Source organism: Colius striatus, chromosome 9, assembly GCF_028858725.1.
Source record: "Colius striatus isolate bColStr4 chromosome 9, bColStr4.1.hap1, whole genome shotgun sequence".
In the NCBI taxonomy this organism is placed as follows: domain Eukaryota; kingdom Metazoa; phylum Chordata; class Aves; order Coliiformes; family Coliidae; genus Colius; species Colius striatus.
In genome coordinates, this window is record NC_084767.1 from 12,372,896 (window position 1) to 12,397,177 (window position 24,282).

A 24,282-nucleotide genomic window follows, 5' to 3' on the forward strand; every position below is an offset into this window, starting at 1 on the left:
GCCCACACACACCGGCAGCGAGCGAGCGAGCCGGGCCGCAGCGGGCGGGGCTGCCGGCAGCGCTCCGGCCTTCCTCTCGCTCCTCCTCGGTCAACAGCGGCGCCCGCAGCCTCCTCCCGGCATTGCAGGTACCGAGCGGAGATCTCCGCTGCCCGACCGCCGGTACCCACCGACAGCTCGTGGGGACCACAGTACGAACATTGAAACATCGCTTTGCTATCAACACGGATCTCCCCACTCCCCTTTGCTCCAGCCCCCTGTTGTGTCATTTTTTAGGCGTTCCCTTACAAGACGAAGGCTAGGGCGGCCCATGGTCGTGTTTTTCCCACCCCACGCGAACCAGCTTTTGCTATTGACCTTCTAAGTGAAGGGATTTTTTTTCCGCTTCTTTCAACGTGCAGAATATCATCAGCCCTATTCCATCAGTCCCAAACCACAGCAGGCATATTTGCTGTGTTGCAGCAGAGACGTTTGAAATGACTTCTACAAGGACAGCAAAAGGAAAGTGATGCTGAGATACAACATGTGATAATCAAACATACAGCCCCGGGAAATAACGATATCAGGCCACGTGAAGGAACTTGGCTTCAAATACTCAATAGGAAATGCTCTTCAAATTAACTGCACGGCGATAATTGAGTGAGACCAGACATTTAAAGCCTGAAGAAAGTGACAGTACTGCTCTTCATTAGCTGGGATTGCTTAGGCATCCTGCATCACCCTAGAAGGCATGGGCAACATTCTTCTCTCTCATTAATAGATAACAGTAAGAGTAACAATACGTAAGAGCTACAAAATGCAACTAACCCTTCATGAAGACAGCACACACGTTTAAGAAAAATGACAATGAGTCTATTGCCTTATCTGTTAGAATGTGAATTCGTGATAATTCCGAGACAAAACATTTGGAGGAGACAGGGAACTCTTACTAAGAACGAAATACTCTAATCTTTCTGTTCACTTAGAAAGCAGAGATCTTTCCTTTGGAAATCAATGGGTGTGTATCCACTCACCAGCCATATCCAAATACAGTAGGTAGAAAAAAATAAGGAAGGAAACTTGTCCAAGCGTCCACTGAATTTTTTTTTAGTGATGCGCAACATTCAATTTACAGCATTCACTGTTACTAACTAACTACGACAGTTGTATTCAAAACCTCCCAGCTGAACCTAAAGCTCTGACCACCAAAGGACAAAGCAGCACCAGTGACTCCAGTCTGCTCTTCCTTCATAGAAATACACGTCGTAATGTTCCATCCAGAATAACCAGGGAAATGAAGAAGAAATGGAGAGATAGAAAGATATAGCATCTCATACTACACAGTAAAGAAACATGTTCATCGATACTCACGCACATCATTTTACAATGCATAACATTTGTAGACTACGTTTTCGCCTTACCAATGCCCAGCATCACCTTATGACAACTCAGAGCTTCACCACATCTCTGCCATTGAACACAGCCAAACTTTAACCGCAAAATCAAAATCAGAGATCGGCACTAAGGGCCACAGTAGACAAAGAAATACACCAGGGCACATCACCAGCACGTGCTTAGGGAAGGCTCGAAGTCAAGGAGCGCGTGCGCTTACTGACCTGCGGTGCGTCGGGATCGGCGGGCGGCTCTCCCGCTAAGGCGCTGCCGCTCGGGCTCCGCTTCCCGCACGGCTCCCCGCCCAGAAGCTCCTCCGCCGGCACGCTGGGCAGCGGCGGCGGCGGCCAAGCGGCCTCGGGCACGGCGCGGGCCGGCGCCACGCACAGGTTGTAGGAGTAGGGCAAGGTGCCCTCGCAGAAGTCGGCCGGGAAGGCGGCGCCGGCCACGGAGAAGCGCTGCGCGCCCAGGCAGCGCAGGACGGCGGGCGGCCCGGCCCGGCGCAGCCGCGCCAGCACGGCCAGCGCCACGCTCAGCAGGAAGAGGGCGGAGAGCAGCGCCAGCGCCAGCACCAGCGAGAACTGCAGCTCCGCCGCCGCCTCGCCGCCCGCCGGCCGCTCGCTCAGCTCCGGCAGCGCCTCCTGCAAGCTCTCGGCCAGCACCACGTGCAGCGTGGCCGTGGCCGACAGCGCCGGCTGCCCGTGGTCCTTCACCACGGCCACCAGCCGCTGCTTGGCCGCGTCCCTCTCCGACACGGCCCGCGCCGTGCGCACCTCGCCGCTGTGCAGCCCCACGCGGAACAGCGCCGGCTCCGCCGGCCCCGACACCAGCTCGTACGACAGCCACGCGTTGCGCCCCGCGTCCGCGTCCACCGCCACCACCTTGGCCACCAGGTACCCGGCCTCGGCCGACCGCGGCACCACCTCGAACGGACCCGACGCCGACGACGCCGCCGCGGCCGCCCCCGCTCCGGCTGCCGGCGCCGGCCACAGCACCCGCGGCGCGTTGTCGTTGCGGTCCAGCACGAACACGCGCACCGTGGCCGTGGAGCTCCGCGCCGGCGCCCCGCCGTCCTGCGCCCGCACCGTCACCGCGAACTCGCGGCACTGCTCGTAGTCGAAGGAGCGCTGCGCGTACAGCTCGCCGCTCCGCGCCTCCACCGACACGTACGCCGCCGCGCCCGCGCTGCCGCCCGCCAGCGCGTAGCTCACGCGCCCGTTGGCGCCCGCGTCCGCGTCCCGCGCCACCACGCGCACCACCGGCGCGCCCACCGCGTTGTTCTCCGACACGTAGGCGCTGTACGCGGCCTCCTCGAACACCGGCGCGTTGTCGTTCACGTCCGACACCTCCAGCACCAGCGTCGCGCTGCTCGACAGCGACGGGCTGCCCCGGTCCCTGGCCACCACCGTCACGCGGTGCTCGGGCGCCTGCTCCCGGTCCAGCGCTCTCGACGTCACCACCTTATAGGAGCCGCTCGACGACGCTGCCACCAGCGACAGTGGCGCCTCGCCTGAGAGTTCGCACCACACCTGACCGTTCTCGCCAGAATCCGGATCGTTCACGTTCAGGACCGCCACTACCGTGCCCGACGGCGCGTCCTCGGGCACTGGGCTCGACACTGACAGCAACTTGATCTCGGGTGCGTTGTCGTTATCGTCCACGATGTCTATCTGCACCTTGCAATGAGCCTTAAGGCCGCCGCCGTCGCGTGCCTCCACGCCAAAGCTATATCTGCTCTTGTTCTCGAAATCCAGTGGCCCCGTCGTCCGGACCTCCCCGCTCTCGCTGTTGACACTGAACAGTGCACGGACGCTGTCTGGGACGTTGCTGAAGGAGTAGAATATCTGTCCGTTGGAGCCCGCATCTGCATCTGTTGCCCGCACACGCAGCACCAGCGACCCTGCTGGCAGATTCTCCCGCACTCGCGCCTCGTAGGTGCTTTTGCCGAACACGGGCGCGTTGTCGTTGGCGTCCATCACGTTGATGCGAACCTGCACAGTTCCGGACCTCACGGGATCGCCACCATCCAGTGCCGTCAGCACCAGATGAAAAGAGCTTTGGTTCTCCCGGTCCAAAGCTCTCTCCAGCACTAGTTCCGGCTGGTAGATTCCATCTGGGCCCTTATTCATGGCCAGAGTGAAGGACGGGTCGCTAGAGAGCTGGTAAGTCAGCAGCGAATTGCTGCCCACGTCAGCATCTTGGGCAGTCTCCAGCGGAAAACGAGCACCAGGAAGCGTCCATTCACCGATCTCAAGGTCCAGAGCAGCCTTGCTGAAGGCCGGGGCATTGTCATTGATGTCCTGGATGGCCACCTCGACATGGAAAACGTTCAGCGGGTTCTGCACCAGCGCCTCGAAGCTGACGGAACAGGACGCCGCCTCGCCGCACATCTCCTCCCGATCCAGCCTCTGGCTCACGTACAGCTTCCCGTCCTTCTCGTTCAAGGTAAAGTATTTCGCCGGTCTTGCAGCGGCAGATGCCAGCTGCAGCTTGCGTACCGGCAGCTCGGCCGGGCTCAGCCCCAGGTCCCGCGCCAGCGGCCCCACCAGCGAGCCTCTGCCCAGCTCCTCGGGGATGGAGTAGCGGATCCGCTCCGGCGCCGCCCGGCAGCACAAGCCCAGCAGCAACGCGGGCAGCAGCACCCGCCCGGCTGTTCCCCGCCGCCTCTGCCGATGCGGGCTCGCCATTCTCGCCAGCTCCGGCCGCGCTCCTCTGTCCTGCCGCTGCCTTCGGTGCCTTCCTTCCAGCCGGTCTCGGCAAACAGCGACCTCGGCGCTGCCTCTCGCTTCTGCTGCCCGGGAGCTGCTGCTGTGTCCGGCGCCGGGCGAGCGAGCAGCCGGCGGGGACAGGACGCGGCTGCGGCGGCGGCGGCTCCGGCTCCAGCGCCGCTGCGCGTCGGCCAACAGCGGCACCCGGAGGCGCCGCGACGCCACTGCAGCCGAGCGATGGCCGCGAAGCGGGGTTCGGGCTCCTTGTCTCTATGAATGGGGTTTTGTGGTCTTTCCTCGGGGTAAAAAAGATACCCTGACCAGTATCTACCATGTACCTTCATCATTATAACCACGGCTGTCTCCCACTCAAGACCTTTGTAGCTGCAGTAGACACATTTTAGTGTAATAGTACACTCTACACTTAAGAGGAAAGTATCATGAATAAGTGTCCTCATGCTTGTTCTCAGCCTTTGCTAATGTTTCATCCACAAGATGATGTATGTCTATGCAAATGGCTGAATTTCATCTTACCCTGGAGTGCTCATGTTTTATTTGGAGTAATTAACATTCGGAAAGAAACATGAAGGCTGGAAAGGTAGTGGAACTGAATTCAAACCAATGGCACTATACCCCAGGCAGAGAAACACAAAGGACAGCTCTTTTGTGCTGTGCACATCCTGACACTATCTCTTTGCCCGTCCAGAAAAATCTTCAGTGCTCTTGGTGGAAACTCCAAAGTCTAAGGCCTGCCATAAGGCTCCCCTTCACATTTCTGTCTCTGTGATTTTAGGAGCTTTTAGTGAAATGGCTCAATAATTTGTCCATCCCATCTCAGCATAGCATAAGCAGCTGAAAGCCTTTCAATGATTTCTGAGGATTGATACAAAAAACAAAACCTCCACTTGATCTCACTGGTGCAGGTACTGTGTGTGGGTAGGTGTTGTGACTTCCAAATTCTTTGCCTTGAAAACTCATCCCCTAAAACACCTGCAATGTCACCAAGGCCTCAACTTGCAGAGATTTAAAAGGGCTACTTGGTCATTTTGAACTACATAACAAGGCTGGGGGAGCGGGTCATCTTTGGAAATGCATCAGTTCTTGTTCTACACTGGGCCAGTGTTGGTAAAGCCCTGTGCCCAGTTCTTGGTCTTCATGGCGGGTGTTGAAATTCACCCCTGAGAGTAGTCATTCATATAACATGCTCCAAGCACAGCCTTACAACTTCACTTCGGACTACACAGCAGCAGGTTCATTTTAAGAAATGCTCAACAGCTCTCAGTAGTTTTTCTACTCACTGGTTTCCTCATCTCCCACAATTAGGAAGGCAGCTTCTCATAGGCCTCTTTCTCAAGCCAAGCCTTATCTGTATCCAAGATCTTCTCAGATCCTCTTTTTGCTTCTACTTCATTTTCCTCACACCTAAAATTCTGATTTAGCTGGTCAAAGTCAGTATTTCTGTCAGGTTGAAAGCCTGATAGAAAAGTTTAACTACAGTTATGACAGGAGTCTGTGTTACAACATGAAAAAGAGAGATACAATGGATAAAAGAGACTTCACACAAGATTTCTGAACAATTCTACACATGTAACATCATTCCACATGCACGTATATGGTGCACACATCAGCCACAGGAAACAACCATTTCAATCAAAGAAGTATGACAAAGTCTCTGCCTGAGCAGGTGAACATTGTCGAAGTATGATGGGAACTCCTTCCCAACCCAACATGACAGATTGTGCCATGGCTGGGACAAGAAACAAGGAAACAATGGTAAAGCTGCAGAAGAGAAGGCACCACAGCTTGGAACCACAACTGTAGCCTTTATAGAACAGCAAGAAGATGAACTCTTACACCATTTTTACAGCTTTTAGGCATTTCAAATGCCATCTTTGTCACAGCAATCTTTTTCAACTGCCCTGTCACAGGACAGAGGTTTTCACACTGACCAAGCATTAGGCAACAGGAAAGCTATTTTTGCAGACACATTCCACTGAAGGAAAAGTTGCATGTAGAACTTTTCCACACCTGAGGACAAGATCACAACACAGACACTGGCACAGAGATTTCTCTGCTCATCACACTAATTTAAAGAAACAAAATGTACTCAAGGGCATAAGCAAGAAGCAGCTCCAGTAATGACTCAGTCCTGGAAGTATCAGGTCAAAGTCATGATCATCCTACGCATCAGACAACTTAGAAGATACACGATGCCCAAATCATCACACAAAGTGTATGTCTCTGGTCAATAACTACCGGTCAGGGTAGTCATGCAACAGGAAAACAACCTGTGGTACCCACAGCTTGGCCAGTTGGAATTTCAGCAGTGGGATAGTCAAAAGTAAGACACTTTCAGACACATTTTCTTTAGTGAATCAATGAAGCTCGGGCTTTAAGAAAACATGTGCCTTGTCTCCACAAATACCTCCTCACATACAACATCCCCAAGACTCCTCAAACCCTTCACAGCTCCCATGGTTACGATTGATCATCATTTACAGACAGAGCTCATCAAAAGAAAACTTGCACAGACAACTTCTCCCTACCTCATGTAACAGATCTGTTTTCCACACGTCATCAGAGATAATGGCATACTCATCACAGTGAGAAAGGCAAGATCTTAACACATGCAGAACAGAAAATATCAGAACACACTCTTCTAGATTATGCCACTTGGAGTAGGTACAAAAATAAGGTGTTTACTTGGTAATGAATACATAGTTTGCTGTTCACTGAAGTTTCATTACATCATTTCTCACAAGTACAAAATTAAGCTTCACATAGATCTCTAAATCTCCATATGAAGAAGATACACATTTGTCTTCTTTAGTAGTCTTCTGGGAAGAAACATCAAAATTCAAAAAGGAAATGAGGAACTTTCCCCCAGAAAAGACTGGGTCAGTGAACATCTGCAGAGAGGAGATATCCACCCACTTAAATCTCCCACTATACCTTCAGTCTCTCGCTCCCAACCTCATCCAGAACTTGCCATAACATGTATGTTCAAGCCAAGGCACATTCAGCTCCATTAGATACACTTCAAATGTAAAAGAGAGGAAGTAAGCTGAGCACATTTCCCATTTCCTCACGAATTATAAGCTCTTTGAGCCATGTATCAGCATTTTAAAGACACAGTTGTGCAAATACTTTATTGTTGAAGGACTGTCATCATCTTTAAGGACTCAGAAACCCTGATCACAGTATGAATGGCACACACCTTGACACCAGGCATGAATGTAGACCATTGCACAGTCAACCCGACAGACACCCAGCTATTTGCCTGGTTGAGAGTCAGTCTCACTCTCGCTCTGTATTCTCAGCCTCTACCAGCACCACAGACAATATCCAACTTTGGACCACAGCAAAAGAGACTGTCATTCAATGACATTAAGGGAAACTGAAGGTCACTTTGCACACAGACATCATCAGAAGAAATATTTCACACATAACTCAATACCGAGAACAAAGATAAGCAATGTGCAGCTTCAGTAAACATTCAGTCACCAATATCAGCTCAAATACACCATCATTCTTGCTCATCACCTGGACAATCTGGGAGATGAAACTCACGTTGCATGATGCTACAAATGGGCACCAAACAGGCAAAGGAGCACGCCGTCTGTTGTGCCCTTCAACAGCCCCTGTTGAAAGACAAAGCTTCCAGGACTCATACCTCTTACCCTTAACAACTTGCATAATGTACTTTGACCCTCAAAATTTGCCAACCCTACCATCACAGATCACTTCTCTATAGAATGCCCCAAGATGAACCAGGGACATTGCACACAGATCTTTATTAATATGCCTCTCCTCATGACACCTCGTGCATCTTGGCTTTGACATGGAAGGTGACAAAATGAGAAACAATCCTGCACATGATAAAAGCAAACATCCCTGCTCCAATAAAGTAAAATCTCGAAGTAGGCCAAATATCCTGCCTCCCAAACCAAATACCTCGCGAAACACAACCCGAAGTGTTCCCTCCCAGCATCAAGAGATACTTGCTGATGAAGAAAACTTTGCTCTCCTGGCAACACAAGCTCAGCACGCACAGAAAATAGGCATAAATGGGCAGAGAAGTAATCAAATGCAAAGAGATGCGAATAAAGACTGTCAGGAAGAACTCACCGGGGCAGCGACAGCAGGGTCCTCCCCGAGCAGCGGCGCGGGCTCGTCGGGCGCCGGGCGCGCCGGGAGCGTGTCGCAGCAGCTGCCGGCCGAGAAGCGGAGCTGGCTCTTGCGCGAGTCGGCCGTGAGCGACACCTCGTGCGAGTAGGAGTGCAGGAAGGCGCGGACGCCGTCGATGCCCACGAAGTGCGAGGCCGGGACGCCGCGCAAGGCGCCGCCGCCCGCAGCCAGCAGCCGCGAGCGGTGCCAGCGCCGCAGGCGCAGCGCCAGCAGCAGCAGCAGGAAGGCGACGAAGAGGCAGGACACGGCCGCCACGGCCAGCACCAGCCAGCGCGTCAGGCTGGCGGCCGGCTCGGCCGGCGCCGAAGCCGCCGCGCTGCCCAGCTCCGCCAGCAGCTCGGCCACGCTCTCGGCCAGCACCACCGTCAGCGTGGCCGTGGCCGACAGCGCCGGCCGCCCGTGGTCCTTCACCAGCACCACCAGGCTCTGCCGCGCCGCGTCGCGGGCCAGCGGGAAGCGCGCCGTGCGCACCTCGCCGCTGTGCAGCCCCACGCGGAACAGCCCCGGCTCCGTCGCCTTGGCCAGCTCGTACGACAGCCACGCGTTCTGCCCCGCGTCCGCGTCCACCGCCACCACCTTGGCCACCAGCGCGCCGGGCTCGGCCGAGCGCGGCGCCAGCTCCACGCCCGCCCAGCCCGCGCCCGCGCCCGCCCCCGCCGCCGGCGGGTACAGCACCTGCGGCGCGTTGTCGTTCTCGTCCACGATCGACAGCCGCACCGACGCGTTGCTGCTCAGCGCCGGCGCGCCGCCGTCCTCCGCCACCACCCACAGCTCCAGCTCGCGCAGCTCCTCGTAGTCGAACGACCGCAGCGCGTACAGCGCGCCCGTCTCCGCCTGCACCGACACGTACGACGACAGCGGCGAGCCCCGCACGCGCCCCTCCCGCAGCCGGTACCGCACGCGCGCGTTCTGCCCCCAGTCCGCGTCCGCCGCCCGCACCGTCAGCACCAGCGCGCCCGCCACGTTGTTCTCGGACACGCGGCCGCTGTACCGCGCCTGCTCGAACACCGGCGCGTTGTCGTTCACGTCCAGCACCCGCAGCGCCAGCACCGCGCTGCTCCGCAGTGCCGGCGACCCGCCGTCCGCCGCCCGCACCGTCACGTTGTACTCTGGCACCTCCTCCCGGTCCAGCTCCCGCACCGTAACTATGCGGTAGTAATCCTCGAAAGATTTCTCCAGTCGAAACGGCAGTCGTTCGGCGATGCTGCATCGCACCTCTCCGTTCGCTCCAGAGTCCCGGTCCTGTACGTGCAACAGGGCCACCATGGTTCCCGGAGGCGCGTCCTCAGAGATCTCGCTCAGGGCCGATGACACTGTCAGTTCGGGAACGTTGTCATTGACGTCTGTAACCGTAATCATCACCTTCGCTGTATCGAACAAACCACCGCTGTCTCGTGCGTGGATCTCCAATTCATGGGAGGAAAATTCTTCAAAGTCCAAATCACCCTGAAGCGATATTTCTCCTGTCTCAGCAAAGAGATGGAAAATTTCGGACGCGCGGTCTGAAACTTTATGGAAACTGTATTTCACATTCCCGTTCAGCCCCTCGTCAGCGTCGGTGGCCGTGACAGTGACGAGAGTAGAGCCCACGGACACGTCCTCTGGCACACGCACCGTGTACTCCGCCTGGCTGAACACGGGCGCGTTGTCGTTCGCGTCCAGCACCGTCACACGGATCCGCGCCGTGCCCGTCCGCGCCGGCTCCCCGCCGTCCATCGCCCTCAGCACCAGCTCGTGGAACGCCGCTTCTTCCCGGTCCAGTGCCTTCGCTAGCACCAGTTCGGGACGGTGATCGCCGCTGGGACCGGACTGCACGGCCAGCGAGAAGTGCTCATCACCAGTCAGTTCGTACTTCTGCAGAGAATTCCGCCCCGAATCCGAATCTTGTGCATCTCGCAAAGGAAATTGTGACCCAGGGACCGTCGTCTCACTCATTGTCAACTCCACTTCTGCCTCTTGGAAGCTGGGCGTGTTGTCATTAATGTCTGTGATTTCCACTTCGATGCCGTAAATATTTATTTCCCCATCTACTATCACCTCACAGCGCAGCACACATCTCTCCACCAACCGGCACAGTTTCTCTCTGTCTATTCTCTCCGCTGTCACCAAATGTCCCATTCTCCCGTGCAGGGAGAAATACTGCGTCCTACCTTTGTCCAAGATGCGGAACACATCGTCGCGGATCGTCGGCAGCTCCAGCCCCAGGTCCTTGGCCACGTCGCCCACGAACGAGCCCTTCGGCATCTCCTCGGGAATCGAGTAGCGCAGCTGCCCCCGCGCCGCCTCCCACGCCGCCAGCAGCACGCACCACAGCAGGGCTCGCTCCCGCCGGCCCCAGCGCATCCCCACCCAACACATCGCTGCCGCGGCTCCGCCGACACCGACCCGTTGCCGATCGGACTCCTGCTCGGGCTCTGTCTCTGTGTCGCCGCTGCTGCCCGCTGCAGCCGGCCCCTCCGCCTCGCTGCAGCTCGGCTCCGCACCGTGGGGCCGCTCGCAGACCGCCCGGCCGCCCACACACACCGGCAGCGAGCGAGCGAGCCGGGCCGCAGCGGGCGGGGCTGCCGGCAGCGCTCCGGCCTTCCTCTCGCTCCTCCTCGGTCAACAGCGGCGCCCGCAGCCTCCTCCCGGCACTGCAGGCACCGAGCGCTGCCCGACCGCCGGTACCCACCGACAGCTCGCGGAGACAACACCGCGAACATCGACACATTGCTCCCGTTCAGCGCGGATCTCCCCACTCCGCTTTGCTCCAGCCCTTCTCTTGTGTGATTTTTTTTGGGCATTCGAACACTAGTAATGTGAAGGCGGGAGCCGGCCGTGGCCTGTTGTTCCCACCCCGTGCGAACGTGTTCTTGCAGTCTAGGTGAAGGGAAATTCTTTTTCACTTCTTTCAACGTGCAGAATATCATTAGCCTTATCTCACAAGTCCCAAACCACATTGTTCAACAAGATGTTTTGCACGTTGAAATGTTTGAAATGACATCTACAAAGCCAGCAAACGGAAAGAGATGCTGAGATACAACACGTGATAATCAGACACACTCCTGTCACCGGGGTAACAGAGATATCAGGCTCATTAAGACTCCGCTATGCACTCTGAGCTACCCTTACTGCAGAAGCCATACAGTCGCTATTATAGTGCATTCGCGGTTCTGAAAACAATAGAAACTTCTAGATAAAATCTCTCAGCTGAATCTGAACCTGCCACCACTTCAGAAGCAGGAAGTGCTTCTTCTCGAACAGCCTGAGTGAAAGAGGGATGCATCACTACCCATTTGATCTATTAACGAACCTGCACTTCCCTTCCACGGCAACGAGGAGAACAACAAGAAGGAGGTTGGAATAACAAAAAAGTATAGAATCTCACTGTGCAGAGTAAGAATACTCACCATTACCATCACATACAAATTTAGACAGCACAGGTCGTGTAGGCAACTTTTGTGCCATGTCCAACAGTACGTTAGCTTGTGAAAATTCAGAGTTTCAGTACACATCTATTATTGTAAACGGCACAAGTTACATAGTAAAAGAAAGACTTCCACCCTAAAACTACACGTATGACAGTTGATGAGGCAGGAAGCTCCAGTACACACTACGTGATATAAAAATGACCAGCATTACTGATCTATTACAGTCCTTTAAGGGAAATAGAGATTGGCCACAGCACACAAAGACAGACACAAGGGAACGTCACCAGAAGTAGGTTTCTAGGGAAGGCTGGAAGTTAAGGAGTGCGTGCGCTTACTGACCTGCGGTGCGTCGGGATCGGCGGGCGGCTCTCCCGCTACGGCGCTGCCGCTCGGGCTCCGCTTCCCGCACGGCTCCCCGCCCAGAAGCTCCTCCGCCGGCACGCTGGGCAGCGGCGGCGGCGGCCAAGCAGCCTCGGCCACGGCGCGGGCCGGCGCCACGCACAGGTTGTAGGAGTAGGGCAAGGTGCCCTCGCAGAAGTCGGCCGGGAAGGCGGCGCCGGCCACGGAGAAGCGCTGCGCGCCCAGGCAGCGCAGGACGGCGGGCGGCCCGGCCCGGCGCAGCCGCGCCAGCACGGCCAGCGCCACGCTCAGCAGGAAGAGGGCGGAGAGCAGCGCCAGCGCCAGCACCAGCGAGAACTGCAGCTCCGCCGCCGCCTCGCCGCCCGCCGGCCGCTCGCTCAGCTCCGGCAGCGCCTCCTGCAAGCTCTCGGCCAGCACCACGTGCAGCGTGGCCGTGGCCGACAGCGCCGGCTGCCCGTGGTCCTTCACCACGGCCACCAGCCGCTGCTTGGCCGCGTCCCTCTCCGACACGGCCCGCGCCGTGCGCACCTCGCCGCTGTGCAGCCCCACGCGGAACAGCGCCGGCTCCGCCGGCCCCGACACCAGCTCGTACGACAGCCACGCGTTGCGCCCCGCGTCCGCGTCCACCGCCACCACCTTGGCCACCAGGTACCCGGCCTCGGCCGACCGCGGCACCACCTCGAACGGACCCGACGACGACGCCGACGACGCCGCAGCCCCCGCGGCCGCTCCTTCTGCCGGCGCCGGCCACAGCACCCGCGGCGCGTTGTCGTTGCGGTCCAGCACGAACACGCGCACCGTGGCCGTGGAGCTCCGCGCCGGCGCCCCGCCGTCCTGCGCCCGCACCGTCACCGCGAACTCGCGGCACTGCTCGTAGTCGAAGGAGCGCTGCGCGTACAGCTCGCCGCTCCGCGCCTCCACCGACACGTACGCCGCCGCGCCCGCGCTGCCGCCCGCCAGCGCGTAGCTCACGCGCCCGTTGGCGCCCGCGTCCGCGTCCCGCGCCACCACGCGCACCACCGGCGCGCCCACCGCGTTGTTCTCCGACACGTAGGCGCTGTACGCGGCCTCCTCGAACACCGGCGCGTTGTCGTTCACGTCCGACACCTCCAGCACCAGCGTCGCGCTGCTCGACAGCGACGGGCTGCCCCGGTCCCTGGCCACCACCGTCACGCGGTGTTCGGGCGCCTGCTCCCGGTCCAGCGCGCTTGATGTCACCACCTTGTACGAGCCGCCCGACGTCGCCGCCACCAGCGACAGCGGCGCCTCGCCCGACAGCTCGCACCACACCTGACCGTTCTCGCCGGAGTCCCGGTCCCGCACTTTCACCACCGCGACCACCGTGCCCGATGGCGCATCCTCGGGTACTGGGCTCCACATCGACGTCAGTATCACCTCTGGTGCGTTGTCGTTTACGTCCAGCACCTCCAACTCCACCTTGCAGTGAGCCGTGAGCCCACCGCCGTCCCGCGCCTCCACCAGCAGTGTGTAGCCCCGCGTCTCCTCGAAATCCAAGGCTTCTTGTAGGGTGATCACCCCACTCTCCGGATCCACCACGAACTTCGTAAGCACCTTGGCGGGCACCTTCCCGAAGCCGTACGTGATGTGGGCGTTGGTGCCGGCATCGGCGTCCGAGGCGGAGACGTTCAGCACCGTTGAGCCCGGCGGCGCGTCCTCCCGGAGACTCGCGCGGTACCGCTCCTGCGCGAACACGGGCGCGTTGTCGTTGGCGTCCGTGACGTTGATGCAGAGCTGCGCGGTGCCGCTCCGGGGCGGATCGCCGCCGTCCAGCGCCGTCAGCACCAGCTGCAATCTCGGTTCAGTCTCTCGATCCAGTGGACGGCGCAGCACGAGCTCCGCGAACTTGCTGCCATCCTGGCTCTCCTTTACCTCCACATCGAAGTACCCGTTTGCTTCCAGCTCGTAGCCCTGCAGTGAATTGCTGCCCACGTCTGTGTCTTCTGCGACTCCCACGGCAAACCGGGCACCGGGAGAAGTCAATTCGTTGACCTCCAGCTGGAAATTTTTTTGTAGGAAGCGCGGGGCGTTGTCGTTGACGTCCTGGATGGCCACCTCGACATGGAAAACGTTGAGCGGGTTCTGCACCAGCGCCTCGAAGCTGACGGAGCAGGACGCCGCCTCGCCGCACATCTCCTCCCGGTCCAGCCTCTCGCTCACGTACAGGTTCCCACTCTCCTCGCTGACGCTGAAGTATTGCTTCTCGGCGCTGAGCTGCAGCTTGCGTGCCGGCAGCTCGGCCGGGCTCAGCCCCAGGTCCCGCGCCAGCGGCCCCACCAGCGAGCCTCTGCCCAGCTCCTCGGGGATGGAGTAGCGGATCCGCTCCGGCGCCGCCCGGCAGCACAAGCCCAGCAGCAACGCGGGCAGCAGCACCCGCCCGGCTGTTCCCCGCCGCCTCTGCCGATACGGGCTCGCCATTCTCGCTAGCGCCGGCCGCTCTCCTCTGTCCTGCCGCTGCTTTCGGTGCCTTACTTCAGTCGCTCTCCACCTCGAGTGACCTCGGCGCCGGCTCGGACGATTCTTCTACCCCTGCCGCCTCTCGCCTCTGGTACCCAGGCTGCTGCTGTGTCCGGCGCCGGGCGAGCGAGCAGCCGGCGGGGACAGGACGCGATGGCGGCTCCGGCAGCGGCTCCGGCTGCGGCGGCTCCGGCTCCAGCGCCGCTCCGCGTCGGCCAACAGCGGCACCCGGAGGCGCCGCGACGCCACTGCAGCCGAGCGATGGCCGCGAGGCGGGGTTCGGGCTCTTCTCCGGTGCTCAGGGACTGCACTCGGCTTTGCGGTCTCGCTTTCATTAAAATCAGTTCCTCTCTCTTAATGTGGCTTGAAAGGCCTTTTAAAACCGAGATTCACTCTCGAGTTCTTTTATGTCATCTTGTCTCAAAATGAGTACACAGTAGAGCACATTTATGGCACAACAATAAAGAACACGGTTGATTTTAAAGAAGAGAATTATACCTGCATAAATAATTTTATTCCTTCTTTTTCTTACCTGGTATGAATAACAAGTGTTAACTAGTTTTTACTATTGTTTACTAGAATTTGCTAGTATTCTAATAAAGAATAAGAAACAGGACGATGCAGAAGCCCTTGCAATCCTGTCAGGAAGGGCCTGCAAAGGGTTTCCATCTTGTCACATTTAGCACATGTACACTCTCTGATATTTGTCCCGTTGACGGTTTTTTTTTCTTGTAAGGACAATAATAACCGTGGAATATATATCACCCCAAAGGCAACGTGAACAGCTCTATGCCTCTACATACTTGAGTGGTTGACACTGAACCATCTTCTTCATCGGCAAGGACATCCTCCACTACAACAGATTGCTCAAAGCCCCAGCAAACCCAGCTTTTAATACTTCCAGTGACAGTGCACACACTTTTCTAGGCAATCTGTTCCACTGCCTTCATTGTTAAACACTTCTTCCTTAAGAGGATTCTACCCTTTTTCATTTTAAGGATGTAGTCCCTTGTCACAAAAGGAATAATACTTCCTAAGACAAACTTACTGAGCAACTCAAATTGCATGGTACTGCATTAGGCACATCGTTAAACACAGCACCCAAGGGAATGCCCATGTTCCATGGCTTCACACACAGAGTTCCCCTCTATTCTCTACACCCCTAAACAACTTGCTGGATGGCTTCAGATCTCGTCATAATCGTAAAAATCATGGCATGAGGGAATAATACACTACAATTAAACCAAGAAGGAAGATATATTTGTCTCCTCAACACCTTTCTGAGATGAAACAAAAGGATTCTAAAGTAGTCAAATGAGAAACAGCCAAACTAAAAGAGGATATGTAATTTAATAGATTCATGAAAGTAATGGCTATGGTGGACTGTCCTCCCTGATTTATCACACACACTCGATTCATAGAGATGCCACTTCTACTTGAGGTCATATTTACATGTATTCCCACTAACAACAACAGAACCAACAAAGAATCTCTCACATCTCCTGCCTTTCACAGCTTCTGCCACACGAGCAAGAAGCCTGAACATAGCATCCATTGCTAAACAGAGCTACACTGATAGCTGCAAGGAGACCTACACATATAGGAGACCAGAAAAAGAAAAATGTCAATCAGCCAGGCAAAGCAAGGGAGCATTAGAAGTCAAAATGCTGTCAGAGAAAATCACCAACAAGTCCTCTTGGTCTTCAAAGCAGGTGTTGAAATTCATCCATGAGAGCAGCTCTAAGTCATTCATATCTCAAACTCCAAGTGCAGCCTTAACACCTTACTCCAGTCTACATAGCAGCAGCTTGGTTCCTTCTAGATACTCCTCAGTTTTCAGCGGTTTTTCTCTCTGTCGTCTGCTCATTTCCCACAAAAAGGAAAACACGAGTGTAAACACCTTCTCAATTGAAATAGAAGAAACAAAACTTTTACATCATCTTTACATCTTTTAGTCATTTCAAATTAGACCACAGCAAACTTTTTCACCTGCCTTGTCTCCCAACATGCAGATTTTTTTTTCCCCCTGACCTAATCTTAAGGAAAACAGAAAGCTAACTTTGAAGTCACCATAAAAGAAAGTTGCATGCACAACATCTCCTTACCTGAGAACAAGGATCACAACATGGACAACAGATTTCTCTGCTCATCATTCTAATTTCAAGAAACATAACACCTTCTCTTGGGGGTGATATGCAGCTGATAAAAACTCAGTATCAGACACCAGCATTTTACTTCAGGACATCGGGCAACTTGTAAAGTACATGACACTCAAATCATAACTTAAAGTGTACATCTATCCTCAATAATTGCAGTTCATCGGAAACATCATGCAACACGAAAGATAAGTTATGAACCAACAACTTGGACGGCTGGAATATGAGCAGTAGGATATGCAAAACTAAGACACTTTCAGGATCATTTTCTGCTGTCCAGCAGTGAATCACAGAACCTTAAAGGTTGAAAAGATCATCTAGATTATCAAAAAATCACTTAGTCTAACCCCAGCCATATTCCTGAGATCACCTCTCAGTCTCCTCTTCTCAAAGCTAGAGTCCCAGCTCCCTCAGCCTTTCATCAAAAGGGAAATGCTCCACTTCCTTCATCATCTTTGTGCCCTCCGCTGAACTCTCTCAAAACACATTTCTTAACCAGTACCTGCTCACACACAGTCCAGCTCAAGTCCTGGTCATCAAAGCAGCACCTCAAAAGGAACATCATGCTCTTCAACTCATAGGCAACTTGGATGACAGGTTACAGTACTACATTAATGCAAAGTTCATATCTATGCTAAATAAGCATCATTCATAGGAATCATCATACAACAAGAAAATTAACTGATGAACTCCCAACTTGTCCAGTTGGAGTCTGAGCAAGTGCTAACAAAAAAACCAGACACACTCTGACTCAGCCCAGACAGAAGACATGCCATGTCTCCAGAGGCCCTCATCACACACAGCACCCTCAAGACTTCTCAAATTCTTCACAGGTCAGGTACTTGCCATTGACCTTCACCATTTGTAGACTTACACCATTCATAGATAAAATGCACAGATAAGTTCTCCTTACCACGGATAACATTTGACTTGTCACATATCCTACTGCAATTTGTCTGCTCCCACACAGCTGAAGACAACAGGATAAATAAAACATGATAAAAGCAAAACTCCCTGCTGTAAAAAAAACCAAACTTCAAAGTATCCTGCCTCCCACACTAACTGTCACGTTTAGACGCAATCCCACGTGGTATCCCACAGCACCAAGATCCACCAGCACACAGCACGTTGATTCAGTAAACTTTACCCTCCCAATAATCCTGGCTCACACAGCGGAGAAGATGAGCAAGAAAAGGCATAGAAGTAACCAAGTGCAGAGTCCTGAATAAAGACTGTCAGGAAGAACTCACCGGGGCAGCGACAGCAGGGTCCTCCCCGAGCAGCGGCGCGGGCTCGTCGGGCGCCGGGCGCGCCGGGAGCGTGTCGCAGCAGCTGCCGGCCGAGAAGCGGAGCTGGCTCTTGCGCGAGTCGGCCGTGAGCGACACCTCGTGCGAGTAGGAGTGCAGGAAGGCGCGGACGCCGTCGATGCCCACGAAGTGCGAGGCCGGGACGCCGCGCAAGGCGCCGCCGCCCGCCGCCAGCAGCCGCGAGCGGTGCCAGCGCCGCAGGCGCAGCGCCAGCAGCAGCAGCAGGAAGGCGACGAAGAGGCAGGACACGGCCGCCACGGCCAGCACCAGCCAGCGCGTCAGGCTGGCGGCCGGCTCGGCCGGCGCCGAAGCCGCCGCGCTGCCCAGCTCCGCCAGCAGCTCGGCCACGCTCTCGGCCAGCACCACCGTCAGCGTGGCCGTGGCCGACAGCGCCGGCCGCCCGTGGTCCTTCACCAGCACCACCAGGCTCTGCCGCGCCGCGTCGCGGGCCAGCGGGAAGCGCGCCGTGCGCACCTCGCCGCTGTGCAGCCCCACGCGGAACAGCCCCGGCTCCGTCGCCTTGGCCAGCTCGTACGACAGCCACGCGTTCTGCCCCGCGTCCGCGTCCACCGCCACCACCTTGGCCACCAGCGCGCCGGGCTCGGCCGAGCGCGGCGCCAGCTCCACGCCCGCCCAGCCCGCGCCCGCGCCCGCCCCCGCCGCCGGCGGGTACAGCACCTGCGGCGCGTTGTCGTTCTCGTCCACGATCGACAGCCGCACCGACGCGTTGCTGCTCAGCGCCGGCGCGCCGCCGTCCTCCGCCACCACCCACAGCTCCAGCTCGCGCAGCTCCTCGTAGTCGAACGACCGCAGCGCGTACAGCGCGCCCGTCTCCGCCTGCACCGACACGTACGACGACAGCGGCGAGCCCCGCACGCGCCCCTCCCGCAGCCGGTACCGCACGCGCGCGTTCTGCCCCCAGTCCGCGTCCGCCGCCCGCACCGTCAGCACCAGCGCGCCCGCCGCGTTGTTCTCGGACACGCGGCCGCTGTACCGCGCCTGCTCGAACACCGGCGCGTTGTCGTTCACGTCCAGCACCCGCAGCGCCAGCACCGCGCTGCTCCGCAGTGCCGGCGACCCGCCGTCCGAAGCCCGCACCGTCACGTTGTACTCTGGCACCTCCTCCCGGTCCAGCTCCCGCACCGTAACTACGCGGTAGTAGTCCTCAAAGGACTTCTCCAGTCGGAACGGCAGGCGTTCGGCGATGCTGCACCGCACCTCACCATTCGTCCCCGAGTCCCGGTCCTGCACATGCAGCAGTGCCACCACTGTTCCCGGGGGTGCGTCTTCGGAGATCTCGCTTACATGAGAGGTCATGGTCAATTCAGGCGCGTTATCGTTGACGTCTGTCACAGTGATCGAGACTTTCGTCGTGTTGAAAAGCCCCCCGCCGTCATGCGCCTGAATATCCAGTTCATAAGAGTTTGCTTCCTCGAAGTCCAGGCTCTGCAACAGCGTGATCGCTCCCGTATCAGAGTCCAGATTGAAAATTTTTGAAGCTTTTCCACGTACTTTATTCAACGTATATTTAATGTGCCCGTTCAGCCCGTCGTCAGCGTCCGTGGCCGTGACACTGACGACAGTCGATCCTACGGGCACGTCCTCCGGCACACGCACCGTGTATTCTGCCTGGCTGAACACAGGCGCGTTGTCGTTCGCGTCCAGCACTATAACACGGAACCGAGCCGTGCCCGTCCTCGACGGCTCCCCGCCGTCACTCGCCGTTAGCACCAGCTCATGGAACGCTGCTTCTTCCCGGTCCAGCGCCTTCGATAGCACCAGTTCAGGATGTTGATCGCCGGTGGAACCCGCCTTCACCGCCAGAGAGAAGTGCTCGTCGCCGTTCAGTTCGTATCTCTGTAGGGAATTCCGCCCCGAATCCGGGTCATGAGCTTCCGTCAGGGGAAATCGTGCACCCACGGCTGTCGTCTCGCTCATTATCAGTTCTTTTTCCGCCTCTTGGAAGCTCGGCGCATTGTCATTAGTGTCCACGATTTCCACTTCGACTCCGTAAATCTGCATTTCGCCGTCCAGTATCACCTCACAGCGCAACACACATCGCTGTAAACTCTCGCACACCTGCTCTCTGTCTATTCTCTCCGCCGTCAACAAATGTCCCGTCTTCTCGTGCAGGGAGAAATACTGTTTCCTGCCTCTGTCGATGATGCGCACGCCGCGGTCGCTCAGCGCCGGCAGCTCCAGCCCCAGGTCCTTGGCCACGTCGCCCACGAACGAGCCTTTCGGCATCTCCTCGGGAACCGAGTAGCGCAGCTGCCCCCGCGCCGCCTCCCACGCCGCCAGCAGCACGCACCACAGCAGGGCTCGCTCCCGCCGGCCCCAGCGCCTCCCCACCCAACACATCGCTGCCGCGGCTCCGCCGACACCGACCCGTTGCCGATCGTGCTCCCGCTCGGGCTCTGTGTCTGTGTCGCCGCTGCCGCCCGCTGCTGCCGGCCTCTCCGCCCCGCTGCAGCTCGGCTCCGCACCGCGGGGCCGCTCGCAGACCGCCCGGCCGCCCACACACACCGGCAGCGAGCGAGCGAGCCGGGCCGCAGCGGGCGGGGCTGCCGGCAGCGCTCCGGCCTTCCTCTCGCTCCTCCTCGGTCAACAGCGGCGCCCGCAGCCTCTTCCTGGCACTGCAGGCACCGAGCGCTGCCCGACCGCCGATACCCACCGACAGCTCGCGGAGACAACAGCGCGATAATCGACACATTGCTCCCGTTCAGCGCGGATCTCCCCACTCCGCTTTGCTCCAGCCCTTCTCTTGTGTGATTTTTTTTGGGCATTCGAACACTAGTAATGTGAAGGCGGGAGCCGGCCGTGGCCTGTTGTTCCCACCCCGTGCGAACGTGTTCTTGCAGTCTAGGTGAAGGGAAATTCTTTTTCACTTCTTTCAACGTGCAGAATATCATTAGCCTTATCTCACAAGTCCCAAACCACATTGTTCAACAAGATGTTTTGCACGTTGAAATGTTTGAAATGACATCTACAAAGCCAGCAAACGGAAAGAGATGCTGAGATACAACACGTGATAATCAGACACACTCCTGTCACCGGGGTAACAGAGATATCAGGCTCATTAAGACTCCGCTATGCACTCTGAGCTACCGTTACTGCGAAGCCATACAATCGCTAAAATAGTGCATTCGCGGTTCTGAAAACAATAGAAACTTCTAGATAAAATCTCTCAGCTGAATCTGAACCTGCCACCACTTCAGAAGCAGGAAGTGCTTCTTCTCGAACAGCCTGAGTGAAAGAGGGATGCATCACTACCCATTTGATCTATTAACGAACCTGCACTTCCCTTCCACGGCATCGAGGAAAACAACAAGAAGGAGGTTGGAATAACAAAAAAGTATAGAATCTCACTGTGCAGAGTAAGAATACTCACCATTACCATCACATACAAATTTAGACAGCACAGGTCGTGTAGGCAACTTTTGTGCCATGTCCAACAGTACGTTAGCTTATGAAAATTCAGAGTTTTAGTACACATCTATTATTGTAAACGGCACAAGTTACATAGTAAAAGAAAGACTTCCACCCTAAAACTACACGTATGACAGTTGATGAGGCAGGAAGCTCCAGTACACACTACGTGATATAAAAATGACCAGCATTACTGATCTATTACAGTACTTTAAGGGAAATAGAGATTGGCCACAGCACACAAAGACAGACACAAGGGAACGTCACCAGAAGCAGGTTTCTAGGGAAGGCTGGAAGTTAAGGAGCGCGTGCGCTTACTGACCTGCGGTGCGTCGGGATCGGCAGGCGGCTCTCCCGCTACGGCGCTGCCGCTCGGGCTCCGCTTCCCGCACGGCTCCCCGCCCAGAAGCTCCTCCGCCGGCACGCTGGGCAGCGGCGGCGGCCAAGCGGCCTCGGGCACGGCGCGGGCCGGCGCCACGCACAGGTTGTAGGAGTAGGGCAAGGTGCCCTCGCAGAAGTCGGCCGGGAAGGCGGCGCCGGCCACGGAGAAGCGCTGCGCGCCCAGGCAGCGCAGGACGGCGGGCGGCCCGGCCCGGCGCAGCCGCGCCAGCACGGCCAGCGCCACGCTCAGCAGGAAGAGGGCGGAGAGCAGCGCCAGCGCCAGCACCAGCGAGAACTGCAGCTCCGCCGCCGCCTCGCCGCCCGCCGGCCGCTCGCTCAGCTCCGGCAGCGCCTCCTGCAAGCTCTCGGCCAGCACCACGTGCAGCGTGGCCGTGGCCGACAGCGCCGGCTGCCCGTGGTCCTTCACCACGGCCACCAGCCGCTGCTTGGCCGCGTCCCTCTCCGACACGGCCCGCGCCGTGCGCACCTCGCCGCTGTGCAGCCCCACGCGGAACAGCGCCGGCTCCGCCGGCCCCGACACCAGCTCGTACGACAGCCACGCGTTGCGCCCCGCGTCCGCGTCCACCGCCACCACCTTGGCCACCAGGTACCCGGCCTCGGCCGACCGCGGCACCACCTCGAACGGACCCGACGACGACGCCGACGACGCCGCAGCCCCCGCGGCCGCTCCTTCTGCCGGCGCCGGCCACAGCACCCGCGGCGCGTTGTCGTTGCGGTCCAGCACGAACACGCGCACCGTGGCCGTGGAGCTCCGCGCCGGCGCCCCGCCGTCCTGCGCCCGCACCGTCACCGCGAACTCGCGGCACTGCTCGTAGTCGAAGGAGCGCTGCGCGTACAGCTCGCCGCTCCGCGCCTCCACCGACACGTACGCCGCCGCGCCCGCGCTGCCGCCCGCCAGCGCGTAGCTCACGCGCCCGTTGGCGCCCGCGTCCGCGTCCCGCGCCACCACGCGCACCACCGGCGCGCCCACCGCGTTGTTCTCCGACACGTAGGCGCTGTACGCGGCCTCCTCGAACACCGGCGCGTTGTCGTTCACGTCCGACACCTCCAGCACCAGCGTCGCGCTGCTCGACAGCGACGGGCTGCCCCGGTCCCTGGCCACCACCGTCACGCGGTGCTCGGGGCCTGCTCCCGGTCCAGCGCGCTCGATGTCACCACCTTGTACGAGCCGCTCGACGTCGCCGCCACCAGCGACAGCGGCGCCTCGCCCGACAGCTCGCACCACACCTGACCGTTCTCGCCGGAGTCCCGGTCCCGCACTTTCACCACCGCGACCACCGTGCCCGATGGCGCATCCTCGGGTACTGGGCTCCACATCGACGTCAGTATCACCTCTGGTGCGTTGTCGTTTACGTCCAGCACCTCCAACTCCACCTTGCAGTGAGCCGTGAGCCCACCGCCGTCCCGCGCCTCCACCAGCAGTGTGTAGCCCCGCGTCTCCTCGAAATCCAAGGCTTCTTGTAGGGTGATCACCCCACTCTCCGGATCCACCACGAACTTCGTAAGCACCTTGGCGGGCACCTTCCCGAAGCCGTACGTGATGTGGGCGTTGGTGCCGGCATCGGCGTCCAAGGCGGAGACGTTCAGCACCGTTGAGCCCGGCGGCGCGTCCTCCCGGAGACTCGCGCGGTACCGCTCCTGCGCGAACACGGGCGCGTTGTCGTTGGCGTCCGTGACGTTGATGCAGAGCTGCGCGGTGCCGCTCCGGGGCGGATCGCCGCCGTCCAGCGCCGTCAGCACCAACTGCAGTCTCGGTTCAGTCTCTCGATCCAGTGGACGGCGCATCACGAGCTCCGCGAACTTGCTGCCATCCTGGCTCTCCTTTACCTCCACATCGAAGTACCCGTTTGCTTCCAGCTCGTAGCGCTGCAGCGAATTGCTACCCACATCTGCGTCCTCAGCGACGCCCAAGGCAAATCGGGCACCGGGAGAAGTAAATTCGTTGACCTCCAGCTGGAAATTTTTTTGTGGGAAGCGCGGGGCGTTGTCGTTGACGTCCTCGATGGCCACCTCGACATGGAAAACGTTGAGCGGATTCTGCACCAGCGCCTCGAAGCTGACGGAGCAGGACGCCGCCTCGCCGCACATCTCCTCCCGGTCCAGCCTCTCGCTCACGTACAGGTTCCCACTCTCCTCGCTCACGCTGAAGTATTGCTTCTCGGCGCTGAGCTGCAGCTTGCGTGCCGGCAGCTCGGCCGGGCTCAGCCCCAGGTCCCGCGCCAGCGGCCCCACCAGCGAGCCTCTGCCCAGCTCCTCGGGGATGGTGTAGCGGATCCGCTCCGGCGCCGCCCGGCAGCACAAGCCCAGCAGCAACGCGGGCAGCAGCACCCGCCCGGCTGTTCCCCGCCGCCTCTGCCGATGCGGGCTCGCCATTCTCGCCAGCGCCGACCGCGCTCCTCCCTCCTGCCGCTGCCTTCGGTGCCTTCCTTCCAGGCGCTCTCGGCAACCAGTGAGCTCGGCGCCGGCTCGGACGATT

At 58.1% G+C, this 24,282-nt stretch overlaps 4 protein-coding genes across 4 annotated transcripts; all 4 read right to left on the bottom strand.

The window, feature by feature from the left end:
- Positions 1-1,553: 1,553 nt before the first annotated feature.
- LOC133626104 (protocadherin gamma-B5-like) lies at positions 1,554-4,111 on the bottom strand. The gene has a single exon (XM_062002771.1). It carries the CDS (start codon positions 4,056-4,058, stop codon positions 1,554-1,556), a length of 2,505 nt encoding a protein of 834 aa, XP_061858755.1. The 5' UTR covers positions 4,059-4,111.
- Positions 4,112-8,192: 4,081 nt separating this feature from the next.
- LOC133626105 (protocadherin gamma-A6-like) lies at positions 8,193-11,206 on the bottom strand. The gene is given in 2 exon segments (XM_062002772.1): positions 8,193-10,663; positions 10,666-11,206. Coding segments are annotated over 2 exon segments (3,012 nt in total).
- A 768-nt stretch (positions 11,207-11,974) lies between these two features.
- LOC133626106 (protocadherin gamma-B5-like) lies at positions 11,975-14,473 on the bottom strand. The gene has a single exon (XM_062002773.1). The coding sequence runs from the start codon at positions 14,471-14,473 to the stop codon at positions 11,975-11,977; it is 2,499 nt and encodes an 832-aa protein (XP_061858757.1).
- Positions 14,474-14,578: 105 nt separating this feature from the next.
- Positions 14,579-24,179, bottom strand: LOC133626107 (uncharacterized). Its single transcript, XM_062002774.1, is given in 6 exon segments — positions 14,579-14,863; positions 17,919-20,355; positions 20,357-20,421; positions 20,423-20,865; positions 21,723-22,931; positions 22,934-24,179. Coding segments are annotated over 6 exon segments (5,685 nt in total).
- Between the last annotated feature and the right edge of the window lie 103 nt (positions 24,180-24,282).

Excerpts from the sequence above, each read along its gene's own strand:
- LOC133626104 (XM_062002771.1), bottom strand. The coding sequence starts at position 4,058 with ATGGCGAGCCCGCATCGGCAGAGGCGGCGGGGAACAGCCGGGCGGGTG.
- LOC133626106 (XM_062002773.1), bottom strand. The coding sequence starts at position 14,473 with ATGGCGAGCCCGTATCGGCAGAGGCGGCGGGGAACAGCCGGGCGGGTG.